Source organism: Pan paniscus, chromosome 11 (genome assembly GCF_029289425.2).
Source record: "Pan paniscus chromosome 11, NHGRI_mPanPan1-v2.0_pri, whole genome shotgun sequence".
NCBI lineage: Eukaryota > Metazoa > Chordata > Mammalia > Primates > Hominidae > Pan > Pan paniscus.
The window spans coordinates 13,682,959-13,706,500 of NC_073260.2; the positions used below are offsets into that span (position 1 = coordinate 13,682,959).

General features: G+C 38.2%; 1 protein-coding gene and 1 pseudogene across 8 annotated transcripts in view; both read left to right on the forward strand.

The window, feature by feature from the left end:
- The window catches only part of MAPKAP1 (MAPK associated protein 1), a 265,297-nt gene that overhangs the window by 30,578 nt on the left and 211,177 nt on the right, over window positions 1–23,542 (forward strand). For 5 of the 8 annotated variants that reach the window (XM_034929063.3, XM_003808040.6, XM_063594203.1 and 2 more), the window contains exons 1-3: window positions 3,989–4,312; window positions 6,695–6,784; window positions 20,078–20,226. The exons of 1 other annotated variant lie outside the window; for it this stretch is intronic. In XM_034929063.3, the coding sequence (XP_034784954.1) occupies window positions 4,054–4,312; window positions 6,695–6,784; window positions 20,078–20,226 (498 nt within the window). In that variant the 5' untranslated portion in view covers window positions 3,989–4,053. Of the gene's footprint in view, window positions 1–3,982; window positions 4,313–6,694; window positions 6,785–20,077; window positions 20,227–23,542 lie in introns of those variants that run through there. 2 more of the 8 variants (XM_063594202.1, XM_034929065.3) reach the window with 2 other exon arrangements.
- LOC112440936 (U2 spliceosomal RNA) lies at window positions 1,308–1,451 on the forward strand (annotated as a pseudogene).

Sequence of the window (23,542 nt, forward strand, 5' to 3'; positions counted from 1 at the left end):
CTAGCAACTGCTGTTAGACTTTCTGTCAGTTTGACTACTTTAGGTACCTCATATAAATGGAATCATACGGTACTTGTCCTTTTGCGACTGGCTTATTTCACTTAGCATAATGTTCTCAGGGTTCATCAATGTTGTAATGTGTCAGAATTTCCTGTGTTTGAAGGCTGAACAATATTCCATCGTTATATACCACATTTTGTTCACCCTCTACCATGTATTGTTAATCGCTACTTAGTATTGTGTTGTTTGTATGTGTCATGGCATATGTGTACTATTGTAGGTTCCTTTTAGATTTCCAGTATTACAAATTACTCTGAGATAAATATTTTACACAATTATCTCCTTAGAACAAATCCTAGAAGTAGGATTGCCCAGATAGTATTCATGTTTTATATTTTGGTAAATATTACCAAATTACCGTCTTAAAAGTCCCAGTTTTCATTCCTTCATATTGTGCATGAGAGTGCCCATTTCTCTGAACCCTTGCCAGAGTTAGATTTTTAAAAATCTTTTTGATCTGTGCACAACTGATCAGAGAGTACAATTTGTTTTTATCCGTGATATGTATGTCTTTGTCTTGGAAATCAAACATAGCTTCAAATGATAATTTGCTGCTCTTTGGGAGATTTTTTAAAATATTCTTTTGGGTTTTGAAAAGTAGTCTTGTTAGAATAAGTTGAATAGTGTTCCAAGGGGACAATTTTGAAGGGCACGTTGAAGAGATGCTCTTGTATTATGAAAAAAAGGCAATCCTTTATTTATAATCACACACTTACACCTGGCACATTCATATATGACTTATCTCTACAACAAAATTGAATAGTCCTTGGAAGTTAGACAGCAACATTTATTGAACTCCTGCCATGTATAACAGCCTTTGTTGCCAGAAGGAATATGGTGTTATGAACCCTGTCCTTGTGGAACTTATAGTCTAAGTCTTTAAGTACACGTAATTGGAGGTAAAAAGTGACATACACAATAATATGTTTTCTGGGGCAGTCCTGTGGGAGTTCCATATCAGAGCTGGTAGGGAATAAATATTTTTTGAATGAATCATACAGATTCCTTAATGTATGAAGTCATAGTGTCCTAATAGAGAAGATATCTGCTGCTGTTGAGGCATTTGTTCTGGGAGGATAAAGCTGGGAAGTAGGTATGTGCCTTCAGAAGTGTTTGCCCATTCCTCTTATCTTCAGAAGTGATCTGTTTCCCTAGAATAGATTTTATTGAGGGCACTTCAGTATACTTTTGTCACTTTGCCTTTTGCCATTTGACTTTTTGGTGCTAGAACACCTATTAAATGTCTGATCACTTCTCGGCCTTTTGGCTAAGATCAAGTGTATTAAATGTGTGACTTCTCATTAAAGCCCTTGTTTTTGCAAGGGAGAACTATTCAGTATGAATTTGAAAGCACCTGCCTCTCTACTGGTGACTAGCTGCCTTCCTTTCATGCCAGGAAGATGGCTTATTGTGATTGCTGTAGAAGGATGTTTGCAGCTCTGATCTGTGATACTATGCTTCCACAAATACTCTCATTTATAAATAAATGTGTGGTGTATACATTTTTTATGGTTATAGAGAAGTTTGTATTTTTACAAGTGAAATTTAAATGCTCATTGTTAATTTCATATTTTTTTTCTGATCAATATCCTTAAAATGGTAGATTGACACTAATACTTCAGGGACCAGATATCTCAGAAATTTGATGCTTAAAGGAATCCCATGGTATTAGGAGATGTACTAGGTCTGTATTAGGGTATTAACTTTTTGATTCGGGGATACCTTACTCACCTTTGCATTTCCCATTAGCCTCAGAGTAAAATAAGTACTCAAGGAATATATTAAGAGGAAAAAAGTGAAGATTAATGTAATTTGCTTGATTAGAGATGCTCCTCAGTTAAATTTCTTTTTAATCTCAGTATCTTTATTTTAAGACCCACTTTAAGACACATCAGCAGAATGATGTGTTTCCAGACAACAATTTTTAAAACCTTAGTTAACTGTAAGGATTTATTAGCTAGATTTCCTCTCTATCTTCCATTTCTAGAAGAAACAGATTACAAGAAAATCTGGTGTTATAAGTCCTTCTGAAAGTAAGTATCTTCTAGGACTGTTCCTGGAAACATAGTCAATCCAGCTTTCGTATTCCTTGTACTTCTCAATGATTTTGCAGGGGCAGAGAAGTCACTCAGATGACTTGCAGTGTCCTCTATCACAAAGGAAGCACAGACTTATTTTATGTGCCACGAACTTACTAAGACAGATGGGATATTGACATATTTTAGGACTACTTTAAGCAAGAATTGATAATTGAAATCATTGATTTTTTTATCATTATTATTAATAGCTAACATTTATTTAATTACATGCCATGTATTTTTTTGAGCATTTTACCTGCATTATCTCCTGTATATCCTGTCACCCCTGAAGCTTCCATTTTATAAATGAAGGAAAAAAAAAAAAGGGAGGCTCAAAAAGGTAAAGTATTTTGACCGAGATCTTATAGCTAACGAGTAATAGGGCCAGAGTTTGAACCCTTTCTGTCTCTAGGGCCTAGTACCTAACCGTTGTTCTGCAATATTTTCTTTGTTGAGTATTTTCACTTAACTGAGAGGGTGCTATCTTGTTACTAGAACAAATGTTATTACAGTGTTTTTTGTATGTTTGTTTTGTTTTGTTTTGTTTTTAGAAGACAGGGTCTCACTATGTCACCCAGGCTGGAGTGCAATGGTGCAATCATAGCTCACTGCAGCCTTGAATGCTGGGGCTCAAGTGATCCCCCCACTTCAGCCTCATGAGTAGCTATGACTACAGGCATGTCCCACCATGCTCAGCTAATTAAAAAATAATAATTATATATATATATTTTTGTAGAGATAGAGTTTTGATTGTGTTGCCCATGTTGGTCTTGAACTCCTGGACTCAAACAGTCCTCCTGCCTCGGCCCCCCAAAGGGTTGAGAGTACAGGTGTGAATCACTGTGCCCGGGCTCATTACAGTTTTAACAGGACTGAGGAAGCAGTTTTTATAATTAAGTTTCTAAAATAAGAAGTTGATCGTATAGTAGGTAATTTTGATTATAAGTTTTATTTTAAAAACACAGGCCAGGCATGGTGGCTCACGCCTGTAATCACAGCACTTTGGGAGGCCAAGGCGGGCGGATCAACTGAGGTCGGGAGTTTGAGACCAGCCTGACCAACATGGAGAAACCCCATTTCTACTAAAAATACAAAATTAGCTGGGCATGGTGGCGCATCCCTGTAATCCCAGCTACGCGGGAGGCTGAGGCCGGAGAATCTTGAACCTGGGAGGTGGAGGTTGCAGTGAGCCAAGATCACGCCACTGCACTCCAGCCTGGGCAATAAGCGCGACACCCTGTCTCAGAAAAAACACAACAACAACAACAACAAAAACACAATGCTATCTTGACAGGAAAATATATTCATTAAGCAACATTAATTTGGTGGTACATCGTTTTTATAAAACCCCTAGTAACTCTGAAAGCATTGTCTGTGCCCTTTTAAACACTTCACAACCATATGACAGGAGGGGAAATGTAGACTGATGAAATACAGTTTTGTACTTTAGCACATCATTTGAGGAAAATACAACTTGTTCCCCCATGACCTTATAAAGTAATGAGAAGATTGCATGATAGTGAAGGGAGAAAGAAAGGAAAATATGTTGTTTTAACAGTAGTTATGTGCTTCGAGTGGCCTGACTTTTAAGGAGTTGCTGTGATTTGTTTTGCAAGAGTGCAAGCCTTCCTTTCTGATTCTATAGAGATCTCATTGACTAGAGCTGCAGCCCCTAGTGCTTATAAGGATTTCCTTTCAGCTTAGACTAAATCCTTTTAAGCTCCACAGAACAGGGATAAATGTTGATTTTCAAGGTGGCATTTTACTACACTGAATGTGTCTGAAAAATGATTCAGTCATTTTCTGCCTTATTCTTAAATATTTGCTGTGTACATCATGTTTCTAGGTAGGTGAGCTCGTGAAACAATATGAAGAGGAGAAAATAGCCTTTTAAGGAAATTGGCCCACAGAAAGGATGGCCTTCTTGGACAATCCAACTATCATTCTAGCTCATATTCGACAGTCACATGTGACCAGTGATGACACGGGAATGTGTGAGATGGTTCTCATTGATCATGATGTTGACCTAGAGAAGATTCATCCTCCTTCAATGCCTGGAGACAGTGGGTCAGAAATTCAGGGAAGCAATGGTGAGACTCAGGGCTATGTGTATGCCCAGTCAGTCGATATTACCTCAAGTTGGGACTTTGGTATTAGAAGACGCTCAAACACAGGTAAACATTGTGTTCTAGTCATGTCTTCTGAGCTTTAAATCAGTAAACAGTCTTATGGAATAATGCATAATATTGGAATAGGCTTAATGGGGGATGTTTCCGGGTATTAATAGGAACATGCATATGTCAGACTAAGAGTGAGTCTGAGCAACATCTCCATCTCTGCGACTGCGAATGGAGAGGGCCTCTAGAATATTATTAGAAGTAGACAGAAGGGGGATAGTGAAAAAGTTGGTTAGGAGAGACATGTTGGACATTTCTAACAAGTCACTGTGTAGAAAGGCAAGTGAACCGGCTTTGAGTGTCTTCACACAGCAACATTAGTCCCAGTAGGTAGACTACCCGGAGACAGATTTCAGGTTGACATAATAAAGAGCATTTAATACAGAGAGGTGACCACCCAAAAAGAGCAGGCACTTCTTGCCCCTGGAGGAATTGTGGGGGAGTGGGGAAATGGGAGGAGACACCTGAGTATTTGTTAGGGCTGGTTTTAGTAGGATTCTATACATAGGGTGTGAGATTAGAAAAGGGGCCCCTGTTTTTGATACTTTGCCTTTATTTTCTTAAATTGATCACCTTTTGATTTTTCTGTATTTAGTCATTAGCTTTAAAAGCTTATTGCCCATTTTCCCACTTATATTTTTTTGGTGGCCTTGTTTCAAGGGGAATGTGATGAACCAAGGACTTTTTTTTTTTACTTAGACAAATTATTTAGAATACATATTGTAGTTCTAATATGACAGGTATTCTAGGAGGTAATTTTTTTTAGATAATCAGAAAATATAATCTTCAAATTAGCAGTAACCTGCTAACTCCCAGGAAAGGTAATGGCAAGGAGATATAGTAGAACACTGAAAATACTTACATATTTATTTTCATGGTCCAAATGTAAAACACACATAAAGGAATATTGGAGGTAGAGCTGGATACAATTTACTGTGAAAGGCACATTCAGATTTTGGTTCAGAATTCAGTATCTGTGACATAAGAATAATTTGCTCTCATGATGAAAATAATTAATAGCATTTCCCAGTATCTAAAGGAACTTTTGTCAAAATAGGATTTGAGTGAAGGTTTGAATATAATTTAGAACCATTGATTCTCAGTTCTCTAGTTGAAACTGACTTCCTTGCAGGTTATTGAGATGATATCTTATATGACAGGTTGAATGTATTTCAGTGGGAGAATGCTGCTAAATTGAGAGCTTTATGATTATATTACTTTGGCTGTACCCTTCACATTTATTAATTGCAATTGAATGTATTTTTCTTCAGTGGAATTTGGTTAGATATAGTGACATTGTCAGAATGCTCTTCCCAGCATAGTTTAAATTTCTGGTAAGATTATTTTCAGTGTTTCCCTACCACAATGCTAAGGCAGAAGTGTATAATTTCCTATCTTGAAAGAGGCGGAAAAAGAGATGTATTTATTTTCTATTAGCAAAATGCTGGGATAGGAAGCTGAAGATTAGCAAGAGAAAACTCATTTCAAGAGATGGCATCAGTTGTGACTTTCTTTTTTATTGTGGTCTCTGTATGCAGCAGTTGTTAAGTGCATGCTGGGTGGTATTTCTCTAAAGGATCAGTTCACTGATTTTTGAAGGTTGATCAGCCAGTGGCAATATAAGCACAAATGCATAATTTTAGGTGACTCTTGTTGGAATTTCTTTAGGTAGCACTTAGATGCTAATAATTAATTGAGATTGTAGGTTGTCTTAGTGACCAAAGAATTTACTTTTTATCCATGCAGCATATCTTAAAATTTTGTAAAAGAAAAATTGTTCTTTTTAAGATTTGACTAATGTTACAAAGATACAAATCATTTATTTTACTACCTATAAACTGTTTCAGCCCACTGAAGAAAAGCTATGCTAATTTATATAGCTTTGACATTTTATAATTTTCATGATTTTTAGATAAAGGATTTTATATTTAAAACTTTAATAGTCTAGTCTGAGTTCATTTATCTTTAATTTTTGAAACGGGTAGCGTAATTCATAACAGTAATTTTATTCCTGTAATGTAATATTCACTTCAGTTCATTTGTGCATTAAAATTCCTTTAAGACCGTTATTAATGATTTATATAATGAAATGTCATATTAATCACAGAAGTTTTCACATTTTATTATTCTCTTCCATGTTAATACTATCTTTATGATCTCTATTAGTGTTTTATATCCTCTAATTTCAATTATAAATCAAGAATATTTTCATGTTTTTGTTGGTATTTGCTTTTCAGGGGTGCCACCTTTAAAATTTTATGACTTTTTCTCTACATATGCAATATAAAACATCTTTATTCATGTAAAGGTAGTTAATTATGTCTTTGTTTATGGTAAACTTTCATTGACAAACTTATAGTTATAATATTTCTTTTCAAGCTCAAAGATTAGAACGACTCCGAAAAGAGAGACAAAACCAGATCAAATGCAAAAATATTCAGTGGAAAGAAAGAAATTCTAAGCAATCAGGTAAATGGAAATGATTTTAATTCTTAATTTGAGATTTATATATTTAGTTTATTATATAAGAACTTTTATTTTTAATTCATCCTTTTAAATCCTCTGGACTTAGATACCTCTAGTGTTTTGAGCTTTGAGCTCTTTCTCTTGTGTGCCTTGACCCTCTGAAGCTATATGCTCTTTAGTTCTTGGCTTTTTGGCCACCCTTCACTCTGGGTCACAGGGATTGATGTGTGCAGGGGACATTTTTTACAAGCTGTCATGTCAGTATTTTTTTCTGATTTTTAAAAAAAATATAGGCCAAGGAGTACCCTATGATTTGATTTTTATTATTGTTATTTTTTTGAGATAGTGTTTCACTCTTTTGGCCCAGGCCGGAGTGCAATGGCACGGTCTTGGCTGACTGCAGCCTCTGCCTCCCCGGTTCAAGCGATTCTCCTGCCTCAACGTCCTCAGTAGCTGGGATTACAGGCGCATGCCACCACACCTGGCTAATTTTGTATTTTTAGTAGAGATGGGATTTCACCATGTTGGCCAGGCTGGTCTTGAACTCCTGACCTCCAGTAATCCACCCACCGTGGCCTCCTGAGGTGCTGGGATTACAGGCATGAGCCACTGTGCCCAGCCGATTTTTTTTTTTTTTTTGAGACGAAGTCTTGCTGTGTCACCCAGGCTGGAGTGCAGTGGTGCCATCTCGGCTCACTGCAACCTCCGCCTCCCTGGTTCAAGCAATTCTCCTGCCTCAGCCTCCCAAGTAGTTGGGACTACAGGTGCACACCACCATGCCTGGCTAAGTTTTGTATTTTTAGTAGAGATGGAGTTTCACCATGCCAGGCTATTCTCGAACTCCTGACCTCAAGTGATCCACCTGCCTTGGCTTCCCAAAGTGCTGGGATTATAGGTGTGAGCCACTGCGCCCAGCCCCTGTGATATTTTGGATGAGTTTCTAGGTTACAGATTTCTCTTGGCAGTTCCAACCTAGACTTTCCCTTGCCCCATTAGTGGGCCTAGTAACAGTCTTTTTTGCATATATGCAAATTCTTTTCCCTTAGTGTAAAAACCATTATGTTGCTGGTATTATTAGCATTTGCTGTATATTTTCATATAGTATGTGTATAAAGGCTGGCCATATTATATACTTTTAAAGCTTCAGTCTCAGCAAGAAGAAAAGACTTGGGGAGAAAAACAATTTCAGAAATAAAATGCTATTAAAATATTTTATAGTGGTTATATCATGTTTCCTAGACTTTCTCTTTTTCTTCTCCTTTAAAAGAAATATCTGCAGTCTGTCTTCTGTATCCTCCCAGCACCTCCCAATATCATATCGGCATGTAATAGACGCCTAATAAATATTTGTGGATTGGCTCCATTGTTACACAATAATTATAAGTCTAATAATATTAAGGTTTATTATACTAATAGCAGCCTCTACCTCGTGCTCTACTAGGTACTTTACATGCATTACCTCTATTGCAGTGATCTTGCAAGGTGTAGGTATCGTTGCTATTGTTTACAGATAAGACAAAGGCTCAGGGATTTGATGAACTTGCCAAAGTTACCCAACATGGAGGGAAGTGTGATAATGAGATGTTTTGTGTCCAGCTCTGCCTGCATATAAAGGCCAGTCTCTCTGTGCTAAATCACTCTGTAAAGTGCTTCTTGATTTCTCATACTATGATTATAAACTCAAGTATCCTTAGCAGGTATGATTTTCTTCATGACTGCTACTAAGTGATGACTGTGTAGAACCAGAAGTCCCAATTACTTGTTTTTCTTCCTTATATCTCATTCTGACTTCCTTGAATGCAGTAGTTCTTCTTGAATTTCTCTCTAGTTTTACTCTGAATACTTTCAAAATCTCACGAGGCTAGCCCCTTCTGTTGATCCAGTTAATGTTTCTCTTTGTTGTATTTAATACAAACTGAAAATACTTTATATCACTTATCTTATTCACTTTTTTCAAATTTTTTATATATCTGAAAGCAGTTCTTATTAATCTCTTCTTGATCAATGAATACAGAGCAAGTTTATTTAAGCTCCTCTGTCTCTCCAGCCACCCTTTATTTGCGTTCTTCACTTCCATAGCTTAAAAAATTATAAATAAAACGCACAGTGAGGCCAGGCACTGTGGCTCACACCTGTAATCCCAACACTTTTGGAGGCCAAGGTGGCAGATCAGTTGAGGCCAGGAGTTTGAGGCCAGCCTGGCCAACATAGTGAAACCCCATTTCTACTAAAAATACAAAAAAATTAGCCAGGAGGCAGGCAGATCACTTGAGGTCAGGAGTTTTAAGACCATCCTGGCCAACATGGCGAAACCCTGTCTCAACTAAAAATATAAGAATTAGCTGGGCATGGTGGTGTGCGCCTGTAATTCTAGCTACTCAGGAGGCGGAGGCATGAGAATTGCTTGAACCTGGGAGGCAGAGGTTGCAGGGAGCTAAAATCGCGCCAGTGCACTTCAGTCTGGGCAACAGAGCGAGACTGTGTCTCAAACCCAAAAATACGGTGAATAGAGTACATCAAATATAGGTGCATCAGTCCCTTTTACAATGTGAGAAGTAAGTTCTTCAGCTTAAATTTTGATACATCTAATAAATAGAGGATTTTATTTGCTCCCCCACTTATTTTTTAAAGTCTAATCTACTTTAATTTTTGTTCATTGTTTCACAGAATATGCTGGAGAAATAGTTATGTCACCTTTTGCTTTCATTTGTAACCATACTGTCCATTGTAGACATGTACTTCTTATACTTCTCTCCTTCAGTTTCCTTCTCTCTCTTTTCTGTGTCTCACGGATTTTGATAATTGAGCCTGTGGTCTTACTTCTGGAGAAGCTCTTTAATGTGTATGTTCATGCTTGAACTGTTATTCCCTGATTCTGGCCAGACCAGCAGCCTGCCTGGTAGTCATTCCTGATGGTTAGAGTGAAACTTATCAATGCACAAAAGAATGTCTTTGGATTCTCCCTTAGGCTGGGTCCTATCATTAAACCACAGCTTGGCACTCTGGGTGTATTGAAGCATGCTAGAAAAGTGGAATCAGCAGTCCACTAAACATCTACCTGGCAAACTGAGCAGCCATCCTATTTTTATACATCTCCCACAAACGTACTCTCTCAGCAAGAAATGCCACATCTAAATCTTTTTGATCTTTATTGAGAATTTTGGACGGGTAATTATTTATTCATTCTCTCCTTTTAAGAATTGGGGGTCTCACTGTGTTGCCCAGGCTGGCCTCAAACTCTGGATTCAAGTGCCTCAACCTCCTGACGAGCTAGGACTACAGGCACATGACACCATACCCAACTTCATTCCCTCATTCTTTTTCTATTATTTATGCTTTGCTAAAATCCTTTCATTTGTTTTTCTTATCTTTGTTTTATTTCATTCCCCACTAGAAGAATCATCATTCTAAACAGGATGACCACCCTGGAAGTATTCTTCTTCCACAATTATTCTGTCAACATCCAGTTTATCCTTTAAGACACAGCATAAGGGCAGCCTTTTCATAGAGGAGATAGAGGGTTTGTGGAGACCATCTAGTCCATACCTCAGTTCTTTATGAACTTACTGATCCATGTGCCATGAGACCACATGATAAATGAAATACCTTAGAGTAAGATCCTTGTAATATTCCTGTAACTAAAACTGCATGGATAGATAAGAACATGGTGTCATCAGAAGGGTGCTTTGTTAGGAATAATGTCATATTAAGATCCAAATATCTTTAATTTTATTATTTTAAAATGGTATTGGTATTTTATTCTGTACATAATTAGTTATTACCCTTACTCATTGAATCATTTAACAAGTATTTCTTTCATAACTCCTGTGTGCCTAATAATTCTGTGCTGAGCGCTAGGAGGACTACATGAATCCTCTCCTCAAGAAGTTCGAAGTCTAATCGGCAAATAAGGCTTCTTATGCATGAAGTTAAATAATAATGCAAAACAACAATGTAGCTTATTTATATCAATTATTTACATGTACCTGAAGTTTTGTGTAACTTCTATTATTGGTTTCTTAAATAATGATTCCCAAATACAATGGAGGTATAAAAATCAGAACTGCATCCAAAAGTGCATGTTATAATAACATTCCCTATACATTTCTAGGCCTCACCTGTGGAATTCTTGATTTAGTAGGTGGGGGTTGGGGCCCACAAAGTTATGTGTTTTTTTTGTTTTTTTGAGCAACAAGGCTGTTTATTTCACCTGGGTGCAGGCGGGCTGAGTCCGAAAAGAGTCAGCAAAGGGTAGTGGGATTATCATTAGTTCTTATAGGTTTTGAGATAGGTGGTGGAGTTAAGAGCAATGTTTTGGGGTCAGGGGGTGGTTCTCACAAAGTACATTCTCAAGGGTGGGGAGAATTACAAAAAACTTTCTTAAGGGTAAGTTATGGTTTTCAGAAGGTCCCTGGGTGATTCTGATGAGTAATCAGCTCAGGGTATATAGTATGTTAGCCACTAAGTTTATTTCTTTCTTTTTTGTTTGTTTGTTTTTGAGACAGAGTCTCCTTTTGTCACCCAGGCTGGATGGAGTGCAGTGGCACAGTTTTGGCTCACTGTGACATCCGCCTCTGGGGTTCACGCAATTCTTGTGCCTCAGCCTCCCTAGTGGCTAGGATTACAGGCGTGTGCCACCATGCTTGGCTAATTTTTTAAAAAACATTTTTAGTAGAGGCAGGGTTTTGTCATGTTGGCCAGGCTGATCTTGAACTCCTGGCCTCATGTGATCCCCCCGCCTCGGCCTCCCAAAGTGTTGGGATTACAGGTGTGAGCCACTGTGCCTGGCCTATTTCATCTTCATTCAAAGCCAGTAAATTAGCTGTTAGTATGTCTCTTTTACAGGTGAGAAAACTGGTGCTCAGAGGCCAAATAACTTTCCCAAGTTACTTGTAAGTAGTAAGTGGTGAAGCCAGAATTCACCTCCTGGACAGTTTGACCCCAAAGACTTTAGTCTTTCTACTCTGCTCTGCTCCCTCCCATATCATTGGCAGAAAGGAGCTGCTTCTGAAGCTTTGGGTATTGAGGAGTCTTTGGTGTTCTCTTGTTCCGTTCTTTTTCTTTTTTTTTTTTTTTTTTGAGAGTGTGTCTTGCTCTGTTGCCCAGGCTGGAGTGCAGTGGCACGATCTCTGCTCACTGCAACCTCTGCCTCCCAGATTCAAATGATTCTCCTGCCTCAGCCTCCCAAGTAGCTGGTATTACAGGCATCTGCCACCACGCCTGGCTAATTTTTGTATTTTTAGTAGAGACGGGGTTTCACCATGTTGGCCAGGCTGGTCTCAAACTCCTGACCTCAGGTGATCTGTCTGCCTTGACCTTCCGAAGTGCTGGGATTACAGGTGTGAGCCACCATGCCTAGGCTGTCTTATTCCTTTCCTTCTCTGTCAGCTATGGCCAGAGTTTGGGGAAGTTGCCAAACCCTGTATGTTAAAAAAAAAAAAAATTCAGGTCCAGTGGCTCATGCCTGTAATCCTAGCACTTTGAGAGGCCAAGGCAGGAGGATCACTTGAGCCCAAGAGTTCGAGGCCAGCCCTAGCAACATAGCATGATCCCATCTATACACACACACACACACACACACACACACACACACACACACACTTAGCTGGGCATGGTGGCATGCTCCTGTAGTCCCAGCTACTGAGAAGATTGAGATGAGAGGATCACTTGAGCCCAGGACGTCAAGGCTGCAGTGAGCCACAGCACTCCAGCCTGGGCAACAGAGGGTGACCCTATCTCAAAAAGCAAAAGAAGAAATTGTGTACAAAAAAAATTAAAAATGAAAATAAGCTACCAGTAATCTCACTTCTAGAGGCAACTGCTGTTGTTACCATTTTGATGTATTTATTTTAGATTTCATTTATACATGTGAGTATATATATTTTAAACTATTCAATATTTAATATAAAAATATGTAGATATATATTTTGACACAGGGTCTCGCTCTGTCACCCGAGCTGGAGTGCAGTGGCATGATCATGACTCACTGCAGCCTTGAGCTCCTGGGCCCAAGCAATCCTCCTGCCTCAGTCTCCCAAGTAACTATGCCACACAGGTGCATGCTACCATGCCTGGCCAATTTTTACAATATTTTGTAGATGGGGGGTTTCCCTGTGTTGCCAAGGCTGGTCTTAAACTCCTTGACTCAAGCAGTCCTCCTGCCTTGGCCTCCCAAAGTGCTGGGATTACAGGTGTGAGCCACCATGCCCAACCTCAAATCATATTTCATATGATCTTTTTTGTATTTTTTGTGCATACAAGTAGTTCATAAAGATAAAATGTGGTTGTCTCCATATAGATCCCGCACTTTTACATTTCTTATTAACATTATTTCCACATATTTTGTGTTACCATTGTATTTTTATTTTGTTTTTTTGAGATGGAGTCTCGCTCTGTCGCCAAGGCTGGATTGCAGTGGCGCGACCTCGGCTCACCGTAACCTCCACCTCCCATGTTTGAGCTATTCTCATGCCTCAGCCTCCCGAACAGCTGGAACAACAGGCACATGCCACCACACCTGGCTAATTTTTGTATTTTTAGTAGAGACGGGGTTTCACCATGTTGGCCAGGCTGGTCTCAAACTCCTGACCTCAAGTGATCTTCTCGCCTCGGCCTCCTAAAGTGCTGGGATTACAGGCATGAGCCACCATGCCCAGCCTACCATGATAAATAGGACATTCTTCCTCATACCTTTGTTATTGGTCTTTTGTAAATAAATCTGTTATTTTATTTTATTTATTTTTTATTTTTTTTGAGATGGAGTTTTATTGCCCAGGCTGGAGTGCAGTAGCATGATCTTGGCTCACTGCAACCTTTGCCTCCAAGATTCAAGTGATTCTCCTGCCTCAGTCCTCCAAGTAGCTGGGATTACAGGTGCCCGCCACCATGCCCGGCTAATTTTTGTATTTTTGGTAGAGACGGGGTTTTACCATGTTGGCCAGGCTGGTCTCGAACTCCTGACATCAGGTAATCCACCCTCCTCGGCCTCCCAGAGTGCTGGGATTACAGGTGTGAGCCACCGCACCTGGCCGAAATCTGTTATTTTAATATATTTGTTTTGTATCCCGCTGCTCCCTAAATTCTTATAGTTCTAGTATGTTCCATGCATAAGTTCTGATACACATTCTCATCTTCTGAATGCTATAGTGTGTGCTTTTTCATAAAGCTGATGATAATTAAATTTCCAGGCTATTTATTTTTTTAGTTTTGTGTTTGTTGGTGAAGTCCAACTGTTTATATTGGTTAGGACTTTTTAGTTGCAAATAACAAAAAGCAACTTGAAGGAGGTCTCTCAAGAAGTATAGTCTGCCTGATGAATGGCTTGAAACCAGAAGGAAGGGCTCGCATGACTTCCCCCATCTTGTCTTGGCTTCTTTCTGCGCATCTGCTCTCTCTGTCCTCCCTTCCTATACCGTACCCCAGCAACTTTTTCTACTTCTCTGGTCCAGACTTATTCATTCAACAAATATTTATTATTAAAAAATAATAAATTATTCCTTCAACAAATAGTGAACAAGACAAAGTCCTTGTCTTCATGGGGCTTATATTCGATTGGGGGTAGATAAACAGTAAACATAATGTGCCAGAATGGGTAAATGGCATGGAGAAGAATATAGCCAGGTAAGGGGGATAAGGAATGCTAGGCAGAGAATTTTGCTATTTTGTGTAGGGTGGCCAAGGAAGGGCTCATTAGGAAGGTACTGTTTGAGCAGAGATCTAAAGGAAGTGGAGGAGCGAGTCATGCATATATCGGGAGATGAGTGTTCTAAGAGGAGGAAATAGCAAGTGCAAAGATTCTGAGGCAGAAATGTGCCTGGTGTATTCAAAAAATAGAATAACAAGGAAGGATGCCTGTTGGTTAGAGCACAGTAAGCACGGGAAGAGTGGGATCAGAGAAGTCAGTAGTGGGGTTCCTAGTTATGGAGGGTCTGGTAAGGAATTGTATTTTTTCTCTGAGGTGATTTGATCAGAGTAGTGATGTGATATGTGACTTCTTTTCCCCCAGTTTAAATTTCCTTAAAAAAAACTTTTTATTGTAGGAAATTTCAGACATACACAGAAGTAGAGAGAATGGTTTAATGAACTCCCTTCACTCATCTGCCAGCTTCAACAATGAACAGTATATGGCTGGTCCTGTTTGATTTATACATTTTACTACCAGCCCTCCCAGATTATTTTTAAGCAAATCCCAGCTACTATATGATTTCATACCTAAATACTTTGTATTTTTAACACATAAGAAAACTGTGGCACTACTACTCTCCAAAAAACTAATATTATTTTAATATTCTCTATATCATTTAAAATTATTTATGTTAATTATTATAAAGAAATGTTTAATCATTACATTGAAAAACATTTAAAATAATTTCTTTATAAAGAAAAATTTTATTTTTATTTTTATTTTTTTTAAGACGGAGTCTTGCTCTGTCGCCCAGGCTGGAGTGCAGTGGCACGATCTTGGCTCACTGCAAGCTCCGCCTCCTGGGTTCACGCCATTCACCTGCCTCAGCCTCCCGAGTAGCTGGGACTACGGGTGCCCGCCACCACACCCAGCTAATTTTTTGTATTTTTAGTAGAGACAGGGTTTAACCCTCTTAGCCAGGATGGTCTCGATTTTCTGACCTCGTGATCCACCCACCTTGGCCTCCCAAAGTGCTGGGATTACAGGCGTGAGCCACCGTGCCCAGTCAGAAAAAAAATTTTTGTTTTGAAACAGGGTCTTGCACTCTCACCGGGGCTAGAATGCAGTGGCATGAACATGGCTCACTACAACCTCAACCTCCTGGGCTCAAGTGATTCTTCCTTCTCAGCCTCCCAAGCAGCTGGGACTACAGGCACATGTCACCATTCCTGGCTAATTTTTGCATTTTTTGTAGAGATGGGATTTTGCCATGTTGGCCAGGCTGGTCTTGAACTCCTGGGCTCAAGTGATCTGCCCATCTTGGCCTCCCGAAGTGCTAGAACTACAGTCGGTGAGCCACAGTGCCTGGCCAAGAAATAATTATTTAATATTATTAAATATCTGATTATTGTTCATATTTCCCTAATCATCTCAAATTTTTCTTTTTTCTCTATTGGTTTGTTCATGTTTGGATCTAAGATCCATCTACTACTTTGATTAATGTCTCATTTTTTAATCTATAGCTTCTCTTTCACTTTTTTCTTATAATTTATTTGTTGAAGAAATTGGGTCATTTGCTGGGTAACAAAGTTATTTAAAATAATTCCCCTCTTTGTAGTTAATCTGCCAAGTCATTATTATACTTAGGTTCATGTATTTCATTTTGCCTTTGTTTTTAGAGGTTATGCTTTTAATTTTCTTTTATAATTATTTAAAACATTGACATGGCTTCAAAGTCAGAAACATAAAGCAAGATAAAGTCAGAGAAATCTAGCTTCACTTTCTGTTCCCTTCACTCTTTTATAGTCATTTTTAAAAAGGTTTTTTGTCCATTTAAAACTATATATAAGCATATTTATATTTATATCCCCTTTTTAGATTAAAGATAGCATACTATACATGCTGTTTTGTACAATACTTTTTTCATTTAGTAATATATTCCGAGGATTTTTCTGGAGCAATATATAGAGATAAGCTTCATTCCATTTTACAGCTGCATAATACTCTGTGATACGCATGTACCAGTGCCAACCCATGCCCCGGTGAGGGATGTTTGTTTGTTTTCAGGCTTTGCTTTTGCAAATGGCACTGCAGAGAATAGTTGTATGCATTTTTTTTTAAAGTTTTGTTTTACCAGTGTATCTAAGTGGTATTGTTGGGTCAGAGGGTAAATGAAGATGTGATTTTCCTTGATCTTCCGAATTCCGTTTCATAGGACTTTCGCTGTTTCATGCTCCCACTGGTAACATACAGAGTGTCTATGTCCTCAGAGCCTCAAATCTTTAGATTTTTGCCAATCTGATGAAATGTAGTTTTAATTTGCATATCTCTTATGAATGTGGTTGAGAATCTTTCCATTTAAGAGCTGTTTACATTTCTTTTTCTGTGAACATTTCATATTTTTGTCTTATTTTTCTATGTGTGTTGTTCAGTGTCTTCTTTACTTTTAGAATATTTACATATTAGGAATATTGACCTTTATTCTTTCCTAATTTATCATTTGTCTTTTTACTTTTTTCCCATACAGAAGTGTTTTCTTTTCATGTGGTCAGGTTTATCAATTTTTCTCCTCATTCTGAAGTTTGTAACTTGTATTTCAAAAGACTCATATTGGCGGCTGTGTCAGGAAGAAACAAGGGTTGGGGTGAGGAGGCAAGGGCAGAAACAGTAAAGCGGGTTTTAAGGTGATGATAATACAGCGTTGCTAGCGGTTACCACGGTTCTGAATAGCTTTTGAAGTGTTGGTTGATGGGTAGGATGTGAGAAGTCAGGATGACTCCCAAGTTTTTGGCCTAATAGAACTGAATTGCCATTAACTGAGGAGATTGTGGGAGTGGGAGCTTTGGGGAAAGATCAAGAGTTTGGTTATGGATAGGTAACACTTGAGGTGCCTGGTGGGCATCCAAGTGAAAGTGTCCAGTAGAAAGTTGGATGTCTATAATTTCAGGGAGTGATTAGGGTTAGAAATAACCATTGAGAGGTACTAGCATGTAGAAGATATTTACTTGGGGTTTCCCTTTTTATTTATTTACTTTTTTTGAGGTATGCTTTACATACGGTGAAATGTACAGATATTAAATGTACAGCTCAATGACTTTTGGCGGACATATACATTTATATAACTAGCATCCCAGACAAGTATAGAGCAATTCTGTCACCCCAAAAAAGTTCCCTGGTGCCCCTTTTTAGTCATTTCACTCCCCAGAGGCAAGCATTGTTCTGATTTATGTCACCACAATTTAGTTTTGCCCCTTATAGATGGTGTTTAAAAGCATACGACTGGATGAGATCACCAGTGGCGTGAATGTAGATTGAGAAGAGGTCCACGTGCTGTGCCTTGGGAAATGCCAGTGATTCAAGGGAGAAATGACATGAATCAGCAGAGGGACTGAAAGAAGTAGCCTGAGAGACAGTATAAAAGCCAGATAGAGTGGAGTCCTGGGGACCAAGTGAAAAAAATGTTAAAACAGGAGGGAGTGAGGAACCGTGTCAAATGCTGCCAAGACATCTTGTAAGATGAGGATTAAAAATTGACCAACAGATTTAGCAACAAAGGGATCATTGGTGACCTCGATAAAAGCTGCTTTGGTGGAGTAGTGTGGCCTGAATATGCCTACTTGGAGTGGATTTGATTGAATGGAAGTAGAGGGACTGGACAGGAAGAATATAGACAGACATTTTAAGAAGCAGAAAAATATGGTAGTAACCAGAAGGGAGGGAGTATGGGATAGAGAGAGGATTTTTTTTTTTTTTTTAATGAGCAGTGTTTCAGTACTGTGTGCTGATGTGACTAATTCAGTAAGAGAAAAATTGACAATGGAAGAGAGAGAAGAGAATTGCTGGAGAGCTGTTCATGAGTTGGCAAGAGGGATGGGATCTAGTGCACAAGGGAAGGGCTGGCCTAAGGTAAGGGCAGAGGGAGTTCATCCTTGCTAGTAGGAGGACAGGCAGATAGAAGAGCAGATGAGAGCATGCAAAAGTTCTCTTTGGTTGTTTCTATTCTCCAAGCCTCGACAAAGGAGGAAGAGGGGAGGAGGTGTTAGGTTGAGGAGAGAGGTCTGAGTGTGAATGTCTGAGAATGAAAGGGTTAATCATAGCATCACATTGCACCTAACCCTATTGGTAACAGCTGTGTGAAGTCTATACATTACTTAGGTTTGGGATTCCTCAGTTTCTTCATGGAGCTAGTAGTAACATCTCTCTTAGGATCTGTGAAGACTGTGACTGTGCCAGGTGAGGAAAATACCTAGTATTGATCCTGGCTCATAATAGATGCTTAATAAAGGATCATTTCTTTCCCAGTTGTAACCATGAAAGTGGTAATAGATTACAGGTAGAAAAGTACTTCCCATATTTAAAATATTACTTTAATTGAATTATAGTCTAATTCCTCTTCAAATCTGTGTTTAATATGTTGATTATGTCGAACTCCTGTGCTCCAGTGATCCTCCCACCTTGCCTTTCCAAAGTGCTAGGATTACAGGTTTGAGCCACGGTGCCCAGCTGCAGTTACATTTTTTTTTGAAAGTTCTAAGTGACTCTTTCGGAGTTCTGTTCTCTCTCTTGGTTTAATTTGACTATGCTAAAGTGGAATGGGGTTGAACATGTCTATTGCAGATTTTAAAGTCTCAGATTGATTTATTTAAAAACTTTAAGTGTGGACATTTCTTCATAGCCACTTATCATCTAGCTACCGCCACCTTGATTGATATTCCAATTGATTTAGAGAATTACATGATCTCTGAAAAGTTACAGAACTTGTCTTGGTTCACTAATGAATAAGAACTGAAGATTCAGATTTAATAATTTTAATCTGAATTATTTCAATCATTCATTCATGCAACAAAATTTATTCAGTGTCTACCTTGTTCATTAGTGCCCTAATGTATAAGAGCCTTGGTCAGGTGCAAATTCTAGTTCTGTTACTTATTAGCTGTGTGGTCCAGGGCTAATCAAAATATTCTAAGCTTGTTTCCACATTGACAAATCTGAGATAACGCTAGTATCTACCTCATAGGCTTGTTATGAGGATTAAATGAGATATATTGACTTGCTAAATAAATGTTAGCTACTGTTACTACACTTGATCTTAGCCAAAAGGCCGAGCAGCAATAAATGTTAGTTACTGTTATTATAAATATCCTTTCTCTTTTTCTCCTCTTCATCTTTGGCATCAAGAGTTTGTGCAAGGTGCAACTGGAGAGTGTTAGAGAATTAATATGTAGATCTTGACCTTGAAGAACTAGAATTCCAAAATCACATAATATTACAGGCAGGAGGGATCTTTGAGATTTTCTAGTTTGACAAGCCCAGAAAGGTTTTTTAGAGAAGTGTCTACTGTCGCATAGCTTGCCGTTAGTAGCAAAGCCGGGCCAAAGCTCGGGTCTCCTGGCTGTGAGTGCTCTTCCTATAAAATGGCTCCTTTGTTACTTTGTCTGATTCTTCCCCCTCCCTTAACCCCTTCTCTTTCCAAATTGACTATCCTGGCCTGCACGTTCTTCCGTGCTCTGCCTTTTCAGTGCACAGTATATTGTGGGGCTTTCTGCATGTATCCGACCTGAACATGTCTCTGGATGCTCCTTCCTTAAGGTTCTAAGGAAGACTTTTTAGGGAAGGTGGACAAGTTGTCTCTGTGTAATCACAAAGATGTTTTTCTTCCTCTTGTATCACAGCCCAGGAGTTAAAGTCACTGTTTGAAAAAAAATCTCTCAAAGAGAAGCCTCCAATTTCTGGGAAGCAGTCAATATTATCTGTACGCCTAGAACAGTGCCCTCTGCAGCTGAATAACCCTTTTAACGAGTATTCCAAATTTGATGGCAAGGTAAGTAAAAATGAGACTTTGTCCCTTTAAGTAAAACTGTAATTGAGTGGAGTTGTTGTTGGTATTATTATTAGATTTAGGGTTTCAGAAATGCTTTGTAGAATATCAGTTGACAGTTATAGAATGTCACTTACATTTTCTAAGACTTGATGTAAAGGTATGAATTTGGGTTCAGTGTTGTTTCCACAGTAATATATTTGGGAGGATTAAAACAAAAACAGTCCTGTGCTCTTTCATTCTCTCTTTCTCTGTGTATAGATATCTCAGGACTGTTGTGTTTTAATCCTCCCCAACACACATATATATATGTGTGTGTATATATATGTATATACATATGTTTATATATATATGAGAGAAAGGGGAGGGGGAGGAAGGGAGAGAGAAATATATATGTGTATATTTTTAATCCGTTTTATCTCCTAAGTATACTTGAGAAGTTGGATTAGTTAGATTGTGACTAATCAAGGTCTAATTGTATTGGGAAAGCCTTGAAAGTGGTTCTGGGAGGCAATTTGCATTGTCTTGGCTGATTATTATAACTGTAGAAATTGTTTGATTATTATAACTGTAGAAATTGTTGAGATCTGAGCTTTATTTCAGAATTCTAGGCTATTGCTTGCATTTCAGTATTTCACTGTAGGGGGATCTTGACACTTGCTATGGAGGCTAACTTTGTTTTTTGCCTGTTCGTGCTAAGTTTGCTGTTATAAAATTAAAGTGTGTTTGTTTTCCTTTTAGAAACATGGCCACTATTTCAGGTGGATCCTAGTTTCATATGCAGCACCCCTTCCCCAACCCCCTGCCTTCTTGTGTCTCTGTGCTGACCTGAGCAGGGCCTTGTTCAGAAGACAGTAGCGGTTGATTTTTGTATTTATTGCCATGATGTTTGCTGTCTGGCAGTGGTGTGGGGTGCTGAGTGATAGCTCTTTGCCTGGAGGTATTGTGTATAATTTGTCTTACTTCAGCGCCATTGCAGTTAATAAACATACAGCTTTTTGCTTATGCTTGATTTTTTTTTTTCATGAGCTGGTTCTGTCAGTTGTCCTCTTTGAGCAGAGGTGTTTTCTCTTCGAAAGACTTTTACTTCCTACAATTCAGCAGGTTTCCATAGGTTTCAGTAAGCATGTATGGCCACTGGCACATGAGGTTATTGATGTTTCTGGGGGATAAGAGCAAAAACTAGAAACAATGCATAAGTAATATAAAGGTCCTAATATGCTCTGGAAGTTTCCTCCAAAGAACTTCTGACAGCACTTTTAGTAAGTTATAGACTGTATTGATGTAAAGCTTCTCTTTCGTCTGCCCTTGCTGCTTTCTCCTGTTTTGTGGAATGTAACACGGAGAAGGAAGTTCCCCCAGGGGACAGGAATGTCAGCCTCTGGAAAATGGCAAGTTGGACTACATAGGATTTTAAAAAAAATACTACAATGATTCATTTAGACATGTGAGAAGTTATTCTTGGGATTAGGGTAAGCAGTTGGAATTTATTTGCTTCCATTGCCTGATACCATCTCATTGTTTGAGGATGTAATTTCTGGAATAGTTGATGTGTGATAATGTGTTTATATCAAAAAATAGCACAGATCTTTTAAAATACTCTATAATTCTCTTTATACCATAGACTTTATTGTTAATTACTTAGGTTCAGATTTGTCACAAGGTTGTGAACTCTGCTTGGTGTGTATATATCTAACTTCTGAAGTACCAGCAGGAAAATAAAAAGTAAACCATCTCCTTAGTCACAAAGGAATTATTCTCGCTAGATGTGTGTTTACACTGAAGGCTCTCAATGCTTTTGTCATAGCAAGTCTATTTGTAATCCACGAAGGATGTGAGTGCAGAGCAGTCACCATTATGCATTGATTAAGAAAGATTTAGATATTGATAAGTCTATCTTATGTGATGCTATTGTATTATTATCTTACATATTACAATTGCTAAAATACAATTAAACCCTTGTTCTCATCTATTATTTAATATTGATGCATTTGGCAGATATGTAATGAAAATGGCTAATATTTGAAGGATATTGTACTGTACATATTAAATTAGTCTTTCTTTATCTTTGTGAAATGCATCAATATGATATACAATGACATCTCAATGATTAATAGAGAATTATACTTGAGTCAAGCCTTTTTGTAACCTAGAAATTAAAATGACTATTCAAATAACACCTCAAAATGATCAAATTAGCATTTTGTGATTGCATAATAATGGGATTGTAGTAGTTATAACAGCACCATGGCTGCCTCTAGAGTTAAGATCATGTCAACCCCTTGATAATAAAGCCTTTTCCGTGAGAGTTGACTCTTAATAATTTCCAGATTGATTCCTCCCATAAATCATCTGACGTTCAGCACTAAATTTTTGTTACTGTTGTAACTTAAAATTATTTTATTTTTATTCGGCTCATATTTAAGAAATGAAATGAGTGTCTTGTTTTAATGATTCACTGTCTTGTCATTGGAACGCCATGCTTTTAGCCTCAAATGTAAGGGTTTTCTATGTATTTTGATACTCCAGTTTTTTCTTTTTCTTACAAAGATTTGTTAAAGCCTCTAAAATATGTACAGTTTTTTTCCCCCCTACAAATATTCACAATGCTTTTCTTGGGAATAACTCTTGCCTTATTTACATAATTAACTGAGTTGCTTAGGTCTCTTGGGCAAATAGTACATAATTGGGGAGAGAAGGGGATGGGGAAGAGTTTGGGGTCTAATTAAATATGCTAAAAAACTACTTAATTATGTATTGCCTCAAGAGACTAACTGCTGTGAAATCCTCCTTAAGATTAAACTAGTGTTAGATCTGAAGAAAGGATTTTGCTTTTGCTATGGCTTTACTGTTACATTTTAGTCAAGCAGGCACATATAGTGTTCTTAACAGTTCATGCCAACTGGATTGTTGGTTTTTATGATTCTAAGGGTGAGCATCTCTTAGCTATTGTGCTAAATTAAAGTGAATATTTCCAAGTAATTTTTGGTTCCTGTAGCTGGTTAATAATTTTATAAAAAGCTTTTTAAAACTGTGGTTGGCTAATAATTTTTTAAGGCATGAAATTGAGAGGGAAAGGCTGTACTTAGGCATGTGCCTTGGTGTAATTTTGACAATTTTTGGGGTCAGGTTTATCATTTTGATATTATTTCTTTAGGAAATTGGTGATGCTCTCTGTGATCTGTTTTAGAGTCTGGATTATCAATAACTGTTTACTGATCATTTGAAAAAGTTCAAGGTTGATGGCCAAGCAGTTTTAGGGCATGCTTTGGTCAGATCCGCAAAACCAGCCTCAGCCATCTGCCTGAATTCTTAAGCA